The sequence below is a fragment of the Acanthisitta chloris genome, unplaced genomic scaffold (genome assembly GCF_000695815.1).
Source record: "Acanthisitta chloris isolate BGI_N310 unplaced genomic scaffold, ASM69581v1 scaffold10891, whole genome shotgun sequence".
Classification (NCBI taxonomy): domain Eukaryota; kingdom Metazoa; phylum Chordata; class Aves; order Passeriformes; family Acanthisittidae; genus Acanthisitta; species Acanthisitta chloris.
Window position 1 is genome coordinate 169,987 of NW_008654375.1, and position 11,427 is coordinate 181,413.

Consider the following 11,427-nt stretch of genomic DNA (forward strand, 5'->3'; position numbering starts at 1 on the left):
AACAAAGAACAGATGCCTAACTTTTAAATCTCTTAATTTTGATCAAGTGAAAAACACCCTGACACACTTCTGAAGCTTTTAGTCATAACTAGGAAAATTTAGTTTTTCAGATGAGTAATTCGAGTTTGAGCACCAATAGCTGTTTTGTACTGTACCCCACTGCTACTTTCTTAGGCATAAGAAGTAGTTCAAGCTGCACAAGGCTCTTTCCTGTGAGAGAATTAAAACAGACCCCACCCTAGTCCAAAAACATAGCTTTTCTGGAAGGGAAATCATGAACAGCAAAGCAGTTCTAGGAGGACATAGGAAATAAGCCCACAGCGGAAGGTCCAGAAACTTCCTCCTGGGACACAGGAAACACGTTGGAGACAAGAATATGTTGGTACACAAGAGCATTGCTTGGCTCTGGCTAGTAGGAGGTGATGCCACTGAAGCATGGAACATTGGATCATCGTGGGAGACAAAATGTGGCAAAAAGGAAAAACCAAATCTGCTTTGGGCTGTCTTCCTCTTAGCCTTGCCCTTGGATACCCATCATCCTGAATAAAGACAGACTTCTGCAGGGTGTGAGCCATTCCCAGCAGCCTGGTAAGTGATGGCACTGCCAGCACACATACAGTGAGCAGGGCACACACCGGTCAGAGCTGCTTTCACCTGTGGCCCCCCATGCAAGAATGTAACAGTGTGCTGAAGGGTCTGGTGGTCTACAGGAAGAAGAGTAGCAGAAAATATCTGTAAGGGTGCTGAAGAGGGCTAGTAGTGTTTTCAGGTACTCCTTCCTAGACAGACCGGGACTTCAATTCAAAAAGTCTTCCAGAAAGACATGTCTGTGATGACAGCTCAGAACTGCACTTTCCAGAGGTGCCTACTCTGGCATGGTATAAAACTACAGCATAGTATACAGATGTGGCTCTAAGATGGCAGGTTGAATACTCATTCTGTCAGGCATCATTCTGAAGACTGAATAACTCCAGCCAGTAATTCTGAAGTACTCTCATTAGTGAAATGGCATGAAAACAACTGGCATTAGAAAACAACCTCTCAGTGTAGGAAAAAAGAATAAAAGACAAGCAAAGCCCAAACCTCATAAAGAAATCACAAATACGAACTAAATACTCCATACATTTAGTTGTTACAGATGTAAAGAATTAAGCAAATAAATATAGACAGTCCCTGGATCGTGAAGTTTTTGCTGGTTGTTTACTTTTATTGTTGTTGAACACCAGCACACTTTTCCTTTTTCTTGCCCTAATCACTGTTTTACCGGTAACAATGTTGCTGGAGAAGAAAGACAGAAATCTGACCACCTGCTGGCTTGACTTGCTTTTTTCCCCCAATAGATGTACTTTGGCAGAGAAATTCCAGCTATTCCTGCCTAGGTTGCTCCTGCCCTGCTCCCAGAGATACAGAGTTCCTCCTAACATTCTTTTGGTCTCTGTGGAGTGTTTAACATATATATGGCAACATTTTTGGTAGTGTGGACATGCATTAGCAGGCTTTTGCTGTATACCTCGGATATATTACAAGGCACAAGTTTATTATGTTTTTTTATTTAACAGAAGCATGGAAATTGCCTATGGGATTGCCAGTTCCTTCAGCCCTCCAGTACTTCAGCCCCAGAGTCTCCTGGCACTTAACCATTTTTCCTAAAAGATTCTGGCTTTAATCATTTATTCCCTTTACTTAATATACCAATGCCACTCCCTAGCTCAGCACTTTGGCTGCAAAACAGAAGTTTTGAACAGTCACTGTTACTGCTATGCTGCCTGTTTCAGGACTCCCAGCTAACCAAAAAGACATTTAGTACCTGTAACTATACAGGGGGATAACAGCAACAAAATGGAAGGGATAATGATAGATGAAATAGGACTGGTGGCAATTGTCTTGAATGAGTATAGAACAAAGTATTGATTATGAAGCACTGATAAACATAATCTGTTGCATCAATGTTATTTGTTTTCTGAGAAACTCTTAAGAGTGCAAGTCCTGTATGCTGTATAATAAGGGCCTACTGCATATTATGATAAAAACAATTTCTATAAACTTTTCAGGATGACTCATGCTAGCTTCCCAAAGTAAATAAATACCTTTTAACTTGACAGCTGATGCAGTACAAAGCCGAGTGCTTCCTTCCACTTTTGTTACACTCAGATCCCAGAAATGAAAACATTTTAATGATGAACAAATTCTTGATTTGGGAAACAGTAGGCCTACACTCAAATAAATGGCAATACCTCCATGGTCTGCTGGTGTCACCGGATTTGCTACACCCAACTTTACATATTTTATTGTGTGCCATATAAAAGTAGATAGATTCTCACAGCAGGAATCATAAATTACACATTCCCTACAGTAACCTGTACTGCCAGCATTAGAGCTGTCAATATTTTTTTTAAAAAGGACTATGGTGTATGTAAACACAACAGGGATAAGTATTTACAGTTTGGTTTTTTGTTTGGGGTTTGTTTTTCTTCTTTTTTTTATTGAAATGGTGACAGTTGCAGCAAGCAGGAAAGCAGGGGAAGACCAATGTCTATCCCACTTTGCTCCGGTCCAATGAGCTAAGCTGGCTCAGCAGAGAGGAGTTTACGAAGCTGCGTCCTCATCAGAGGCACAGGAGGCAGTGGTGGAGCCTGCGCTGCCATGGTGTGTACCACAAAGCCGCTTTCTTCTCCGGCAGCGTGACTCAGAGCTATTCCAGGACAGTGTGCCTACACACTGGCTGTAGTCTCACTGCTACATGATGCGGGGAGCCTGAAGGAAGGATTAACAAACCATGCGAATCATGCAGCACAGACTGTCTCATACCTGAAGAGATCTGGTTGATAATTAGCAATGCAGTCTTCTCCTCTTCTTTCTGTTGTACTAGACAGGCTGAACTAATACTGAATTACTGTTGTTGTCATGGTGTTTCACAAGGCACTAATAACTTCTTTCACACTTAATGTTACTTGATGTAAAGAATATAAAGAATCATTTTTAAAGAAGCTAAGCATTCAGGGAATCTAAATTCCCACTAAAAGTCACTGGGAATTTCATTCCTAACTACCCTGGCATATTTTAAAATGTTTCAAGATGTCAACATTAAATTCTTTACCAATCTTGCTGTTATGTTGGCTCTGAAGATAAGCAGCTATGAGCAGCTATAACTCAATACTAGCAGCACAGTCACTACTAACTTCTTCATATTAACTGGAAGGAAAAAAAAAGCTGACTATTGCATAAATCACTCAATAAAGATGCAACACAAGGAGCAGACAACATGCTAGGAAACACACAGAATGAAACAGAAATAAATATGAAAGTAGAGGGAAAACCAAAAGCATTCCACAAAAGCATATGTGCTGTGGATAAACTAATACTTGAGGTGATTTTTACTGCAATGCTATTAAAATGTTCAGAACAGAGAGCAAAAAAAATGACTTGGCATAATAGACACATTCAAAGTAATGCCAGGGATGAAGAGTTTCCTTTCTCATCAGAAGGTGGTGTTATAGTTAAAATATAAAATCTGAGACTTCAGGGCACAAAACTAAAAATTGTAGCTACTTTTTGGACTATTAAAAATAAAAGCATCCTAAGCCTTCCTTTTAAGTTATCAGAACACTGCTGAAAGCATCATAGTCATGCATCTGTGCTTATCCTTGTGTCTTTAGGCCTTGCTCCTCCTTGTTGATCTGGTGTGAGAACACTATCAACTATGGCTTTTCAACAGAAAGCACTTATACTATGCGATAATTTGGTATGAAGGCTATTCATTATTTGAGGATGTAGCAGTGAGGCAAAATAGAAAGGGCTGGAATCCCTCACATTTAACAACTGGTCTTTGCTGAAATGAGTTTTTGGTTACTCTTGAACTATGTTCTGCAACAACGAAGAAAACCCTCATTCCCCAATACACTACTTTTCTAAAATGTCATCTAACAATGTCAGACCTATGCTAAATCTAGTTAAAGTCAGTAGAAAGACAAAGGAAGTCATTGGAAGCCAGACAAAGAGGAGGCAGCTTCTACAGGAGACTAAGGGATCATCCTTCAGACAGGAATTTCTAAATTCCTCCGTGATGAAGGTCTTCTTTACAGGTAATGGACACAAGATGCCAGCAGGGCACTGTAAAGAAACCCGAGGATTTTTGCTTGGTGCTTTGTTGGCTGTTTTTTCAAACAGAAATATTGCAAAGTAATACACACATTATGCGGCACTTTAAAGTGTTTCTCAACCCTGGTAAAGGCTATCCCTCACTGCCTTTAGTAACAATGAAGTTGAAGTTACAGGGACTACAGGTGGGCCAGGTCTAAATCATTCCTAAACCAACCCCACCAGAAAGCAGGAATTTTTAAAAATAGGATTAGACATCACAGATGTGTTAATTTATAACAAGAATAGCATAATTATTTCATAAGAAATAATTCAAAGTAATCTACAAAGAATGTAAAAAACCTAATACTTATGACTAGAAAAGAAAAATTATGCTGCTCTGACATCACTCACTCCTGTCTAAAACTATTACAAAATCTAATTAGCTTAAGTTTTATCCATGTGCATTAAGTTTTCTATTAAGCAGAACAACACCCAAGAACACAGCATGCAGGAGCCTGAATCTGCCTCACTGACACTGGTGGCAAAACTCCCACAGACTTCAAAAAAGCAGGACTAGGCATAGGCAGCTCTGACTTCCTGCTTTCCTCTGCATTTTCATTCCTAAGAGAAGGGATTTCTGTTTAGGTTTAGTAGTTTTTACACAGACAGCTACCACTGCGGTTTTTAATTTGGATGAGACATTTAACAATACTAACATTAATGCTGTTTCCCGTAGTAGAATCAAGTAAACACTGGAAACAGGACAAAATAATGATGATCAAGCAGTGGACAAGAATAAACTTATTGTATGTTAAGTGGAGAAAAGATTATAAATTAATTTGGGCCTGAATTCTCAACACTGCTTGCAAAATCAAAGAAGAAAGGAGATGCAGGGGAGCTGAGCTGTTTATTAAAGACCAATTCCCCCTACTGTGAGGCAGTCCTGTATAGTCATCTGGCAAGACCTAAGATCAGTAAGACCCTTCTGAGAACAGCGGCAGCAGCACTCACAAGGTATTTTGACAAAGCTGCAGAGCCATAAAAGGCAAAGAATTAATGAAAGAAACAAACACATTTATCATTTATCCACATAAAATCCACAAATTGGTTTCACTTTCAAAGTGTGCAAAAAAAACGGGGGACAAAGAAATAGCTATGACCATAGCCCTTGCTGAACTTCTATTTTGAGCAGCTGCGCTCTCATTAAGAGACGGAAACAGTAGGACCAGAGGAAAAAATCAAACACAGACACAAATATAGCCGTGATCAAATTCTGTCCATTAAAGTAGTTAATAATCTACCAAAGTATTAGTTTGATATGCACTGCTGTCTCCCAGAGATGTCACAGCATTAAAGGTGCTGATAAGAACATGCACTTTTTGACTAGGCATTCTGTCTCTCATCACCAAGTACATAAATGCCTAATAAGCACAATGTACTTTGGATTTCTGCAGCTCATAGAACACAGCAATGAAAGAGCAATCCCCTTTGATAATCTTGTTTTGTTTTTCTCTTCACCAGAATGCACTATAGTTTAAAATACTTGGAAACACCTATTTTTAATACATAAAAAATAAAAAGCCATCTTCCTACCTCCCACTTCCAGCTTCTATTTCTTATCTGAATTGTTCTCTCTAATGATTCTTCCTCTTTCAGATGCAAGAAGACTTTGTATGGAGGCTGGTAACTGAAGCTCCTTGATAGGGTTGCAGTATGGTACATAAGGGTGAAGCAAGGCAAAATGCATAGAAAAGGCTGGGAAAGGTTGTTCTGTTGTTTGTTCTTGTTGGGGTTTTTTTAGATGTTGTATAATACTAATCCCAAAGGAAAGGAAAAAATATGTGACCTGAATGATAAGAATACGAATTCATGTAAAGAGAGGAATAACTTCTCAAAGAGCCATTTAAAGAATTATGATAGTGCCTTAGAAATAAGAAGACCATGATCTTGTGGAAAATTCAGAAAAGTGAAATAAGGTTTAGTGAGTTAGGGCTAAGACTAATATGTTCACTTGTGTAAAAGGTAAAGTTAAGGCTATGATACTTATGGGTTAGGCCTTTAATTTTAACTGTGAATTTCTGTTCAGATGAACCTAAACGTAAATTGAATAAGTACTTAAAAACTAAGGGAAACAGTATAATGCCTAAGACTGCAAGACTTATTCTTGACTCTCCACAATGGAGAAATAAGAAAATATTTGGACAACTATTCATAAAAATAGTTCATAGGAATATTTAGTTCATAGTAACTGCATGAAATCACATAGTGAGCAAGTTACATACAAGAACTCAGCCACAACATTTCAGTGTATCATCTAGGCGGTGAGAAATTACCATTACTTCCATCAGGTACTAAGAACTTCTAACATCTTAGCTGCTAATTTTTTATATTCTCAAATGTTACTCTAGGGTCTTGTAAGATTTCTTTGGAATTCTACCCAGGAAAAATCCGTGAAAGTGGAAAACCTAAAAGAGAATCTTGAAAGTGATGATCAAGAACAGGTAGGAAAAGTTTGCCTTCTGGATCTTCAGAAATTCAACAGACTTCTTCCCTGCAAAATCTAGAAACAGATGTGTGAACCTCAAAGAACTGGAAATCAGCTGACTAAACCCAGAACACCAAAGACTACTAGGAAGCTGATCCTTTTGTTTCAGACAGGAAGGATGTACAAGCCTAGATATATACTCAGAAGACCTAAACCTGCTTCAACCAACTTTTCTCAAATGTTTCTTATGTAAGAGGTAAATGACGCATGAAAATACATGCAAGATCTGAAAGATACATGAAAAAAAGCAAAAAATTCCTTTATATGTGTATGCGCATATACAATGTGTAATAGGTGTAACCTTTGTTAGTCACATATCATGTGGGTCATTGAAATTTTTAACTATCCCTATGTTACCTCAACTAGGTTTCTAGATTGGGCAGAATCTTGACTTCTCTTCATTCACAGCATAACTGTCCTGATTATTTGGAGAACATGAACATTTTGTGTGACATGATTTACATTTCTACTTAATTATTCAGAATGATGAAAAAATGCCATTTGACCTTGACACAAAGGACACTAAAGCCCACAAAAAGACTAGTTTCTCATTAGAACAGGCCTCCCTTGAAAAAGTTCATGTCATATTACAAACATGTAATTCCATTGCCTCTGAAATTACGTATGATGAGCAAAATAAATAGCAATGGGATTGCTTCCCCATAACAGTAGTATATTATTAGAAGTAATTTAGTGGCATATTTACTGCATTTCAGAAAGGGAGGGAAAGGACAAGGAAATTACTAGAATAATTTATGCGTCTTCACCTTTTATAATGGACCAGGAAGAGGAAACTAAATCCAGAAGACAGGATAGTGGGAAGGTGAGATGAGAAGAAATCAGGTGCACAGCTGGGCTGCTAGTCTCGTAAAAGATGCAGGATGGGGAAAGCTTTACATTCCTCAGCAGCCTTAGATTGTTGGTAAGACTCGAAGCATGGTCTCCACTTAAAAGGCATTGCTGGCATAATTGTATCATTTAGAAGAGTGAAAAAAAATCCCACCCACATCACTACACCCTACTGTAAATGTAGGTCAAGCAGCAAAATAGACCATTCAGAGACTGAGCTTACAGTATATCAGTTAAATGGCTTTGCCAATAAAAGCTCTCTTTCTGCTGTGGCTGTGTGGGAAGGAGATACTACCTTTTACAAATCTTTTCACATCTAGGCAAACTCTGTAGAAAACTGAAAGCATCAGTAACTACTTCCGGATGGTAAGTTGAGAATACCAGGCTATCTCCAAAATCAAACAACCCAGCTTTTACTGCCATTACCATGACAGAACTCAAGAGTCAGCAGTTAAAGTCTTTTCCTATGGGACCTTTGCCTACACTGCAAACAGGTACATCCTATACTCACTGCCCCATCCTCACATGGCTAACTATGTTTTGTTTTCCTCTCCTTAATTTGGTCTTAAGACTCCCTCCCTCCATATACATCCCTCAGAAATCAGTCTGCTGCTTTCAAAGAAATCCCTGGAGGCCAAATTTTCAGGGGGTGTGACCCATCTAACTTTCTTTGGCTGCCTTTGAAGTTGTCCCAACTCCAGTGCCTCCAGGCCCAGCAGAAGTCAGGAAATGAGAGCATATGGTAAATAGTTTAACTCACACTAGCTTAGCTTTCAATTCTAGCATGATTTTTCAGTGTTTTGCATCTAGTAAGATGTCTATTAACTCAAACGACTCTGGTTCAATAGAAACAATGCAGTGAGAGTGGACAGATATCAGTGTACCAAAGCTTGTTGCTAAAGAATACTGGTGTATGCTGTACAACTCATATATGATCTCTATTCAGTCTTCTGACAGATGCAACCAGAGCTCTGAAAAACATCTGTTAAGGTTTAAAACTCAGTAGGTTTAAACCAAAACAAACATGATAACCAGTATTAGGTTTCTAAGCACATCTAGAGCACTTGGCTTGTCAGCTGTCATATATTACAGACTGGCAGCATATGCCAAATAATAGATAATGAATCCAATAATAGCAATAAATCCTGTTGTAAAGCCACTTGTAATAGTAGCTGTTGCCTCTATGGAGAAAATATCTTTTAAAATGTTACCTTTTAATACTTCTTTTTTCTCTTGTTCCCTCTTTTACAGAGCCTGGGTGGATGCTGTAAAAGAAATAGACATTAATTAGGGTGGGTTAATTCTCCACAGGAATAGAGCATAAATATCTTGCTCCTTAATTTACCTGATATTGACCACATACACTGTGTAATTCCAGTTCTGGAAAGTACGGTTCAGCTGAAAAACAGGAAGACATTGATCACATGAATGTTGAGACGTTAACGGGGCTCTTTGTTGCTTAAGGCAGAGTTAGAATTTCACCCTTCAGCCCCTTAAGAAATCCCTTTCAGTTTTGCAAAGCAAAGAGAACACTCACATTTCAGTGAGGTGATTGTTATATTAGATGTACAACTGGTAGTGAGATGTGGCCTTCTTTATGGACAGAAGGAAATCTCTGTAAGGTCATGACACCGCGAACAGGTGAGTGCACAGAATGCTGACCTTCTCCTTTTCTCCCTCTCTTCCATATGTTAAATTGTCAGAAACTCTACCCAGAGGACCCAGAATGGAACTTATGTCTGCTAAAATGGGCTGAAAAACCAGGGGCTACTAGACAGCCCAGCAACTGATCTATGGCAGAAGCCTTCTGAAGTAAAGAACATTAGGATAAATTAGAAAAATTTATTGCCTCACACAAATCAACACTGCCTGGGTTTTTTTAACATTTCTGTCACAATATAATTTCAAAATCATATTAGCATTTGTGGGGAAAAAATGTGTTCTGTATAGTGATGTTGAACCTTAAGACATCTACCTCTTTCAGTGGACAATTCTGATTTCTTCATACTTTCTAAAATCTCAACTAGCATCTACCTTTCTTAAGAAGCTAGCTAGTATAGTAGAGATATTTCAAAATTTTATCCATAATGCAAAAGAGTCCCAGACAGACCAGAATTCATTACTGCACAAATCAATAACAGAAAGATGTTCAGAGAATACATATTATTTGGTATTTTTTTCCTTTTCCAATTGATAACATTGATGGGCCAGATTCATATATATAATTGCACAGGAAAGAAAACTTACCCATTCTGCAACGACATTGTGTACTTTCGACTCTGAGTTGGAGCTGGAACTGAAGACAGTTATAGATATCCTGTAGAATAGCCCACCTGTCCATTCAAAATTGTTAGAATGTTAGAAACTGAGCAAATCTACCTTTTTAATAATGAAACTTAGTTTCATGCTTAATATAAAGATTGGGCTGAAGTCAGATACAAGCTATTGTTGGTATTACGAAGTTTGAAGTGAATAAGCCCTGCATGTTTGGGCCCATTCTCACTAGCCCTGTTGATTTTGACAAGAATTGTCTCACCCTCGGTATTTGCAGAGCCACTTGAAATGTGACATGTAAACTCACAGACAATGTAGATAAGAATAGTATTTTGCATATGCCTTTAATGTGGTGTGTAAAAGAAAGATCATGCCCTGCATTTAAAAAATAAATGATTTATGAAGTCTGTAAACAGATAAATTTTGCTCTTAGTCATACTGTTATAATCCAGAATTGAACCACTGCAGATTAGATTTAAAACTCTGTGAGAGCAGATAAAGCTCATCAATTAAAAGTAACAAAGTAACTGAGGACAGAATTAAGTGAGAGAAGGAATATGCAGCTCTTGTTTTCAAAGCAGTGTCTTGCTCTAGGGCCTGCTGATGGCCAGAGAGTAAAAGAGCCCCCATTAGCTTTACAAAACTGGCACCTGAACAAACTGTCTTTCAGTCACAAAATGTGTAACACTTGGCTTGGAGCAATTTTATATTCAGAAAACTTTTGAAATGGCACTGGGTAAATATAAATTTTCTTGAAGCTCATGAGTGGGTAGGCAGCAGTACAAGACTTGGCATCTAATAAATAACATCAAATCATTTAATAGTTATGCTCTGTGTTAAAAGCCTGTTCTGTCAAATGTTTTTCATTGAGCTACTAAGTATTCTGTAAGCTCTAGTTGGATAAAATTTCCCAGAATCTGGGAAAGGTTTAAGAACTTTGGATCAATTCATTTGCATACACATGCACATGTGGCATTGCTTGGCTCAGGGCTGTTACTATACAAAGATGTGGGTCTTGATCACAGATACATGATTTATGTAATTCTGTCTAAATCTCACAGAGACATGACAGAGGACAGAACAGGACATTACAATAATTATAAAGAAATCCCTTTCTGTCCTTGATTGTAAAAGAACTGCTCTATCTTTCTGAATCTAAATAAAAGACTTTTTATTCTAAGTGGAGCAAATGTCATAATTTTACAACTTCATAGATAATCATTGCACATGCGCTTGAAATAAAAGTATGGGGAAAAAAAATTGAAGCCAGCATTTTTCAATGTAATTGTGCACGTTGGTTACTATCCTATTCATGAGATGGCTTGAGTATTGTTTCTTTTCAATATGAAATTAATCATGTGCATACTGAGATTACTACAAAATTCCTCTATGATAACAGACCAAAGAAGACGGTTTACTAGTTAGCTTCTTTAGTAAGCTATGAATAAATTTCCAACATGACTAGAATTAGCTTGCTTTTTTATTGTCTTCTTTTCCCTCCCTTAACACAGGAGACACACTAATTTGGTGTAGAGTTTAATCTGAAAATGTACCTTAGTCTGTTATTATTACTGTAATAGTTTTAAACAAAATTAAAAAAAGATAAAAAATTAGTTTTTAGAAGTAGAAGATTGAATTTTGGGCAACTTGAAAACACTTGAAAGACCTGTATCTCATAT

At 37.8% G+C, this 11,427-nt stretch overlaps 1 protein-coding gene across 1 annotated transcript in view; it reads right to left on the reverse strand.

Annotated features, from left to right (window-relative positions):
* The window catches only part of GPR126 (G protein-coupled receptor 126), a gene marked incomplete at its 5' end in the record, with an annotated part of 44,463 nt that extends 34,656 nt beyond the window's left edge, over positions 1-9,807 (reverse strand). Inside the window, 3 exons of the mRNA XM_009083494.1 lie at positions 8,686-8,739; positions 8,820-8,872; positions 9,722-9,807. Coding sequence (XP_009081742.1) covers positions 8,686-8,739; positions 8,820-8,872; positions 9,722-9,807 — 193 coding nt within the window. The remainder of the gene's footprint in view (positions 1-8,685; positions 8,740-8,819; positions 8,873-9,721) is intronic.
* Positions 9,808-11,427: the final 1,620 nt, after the last annotated feature.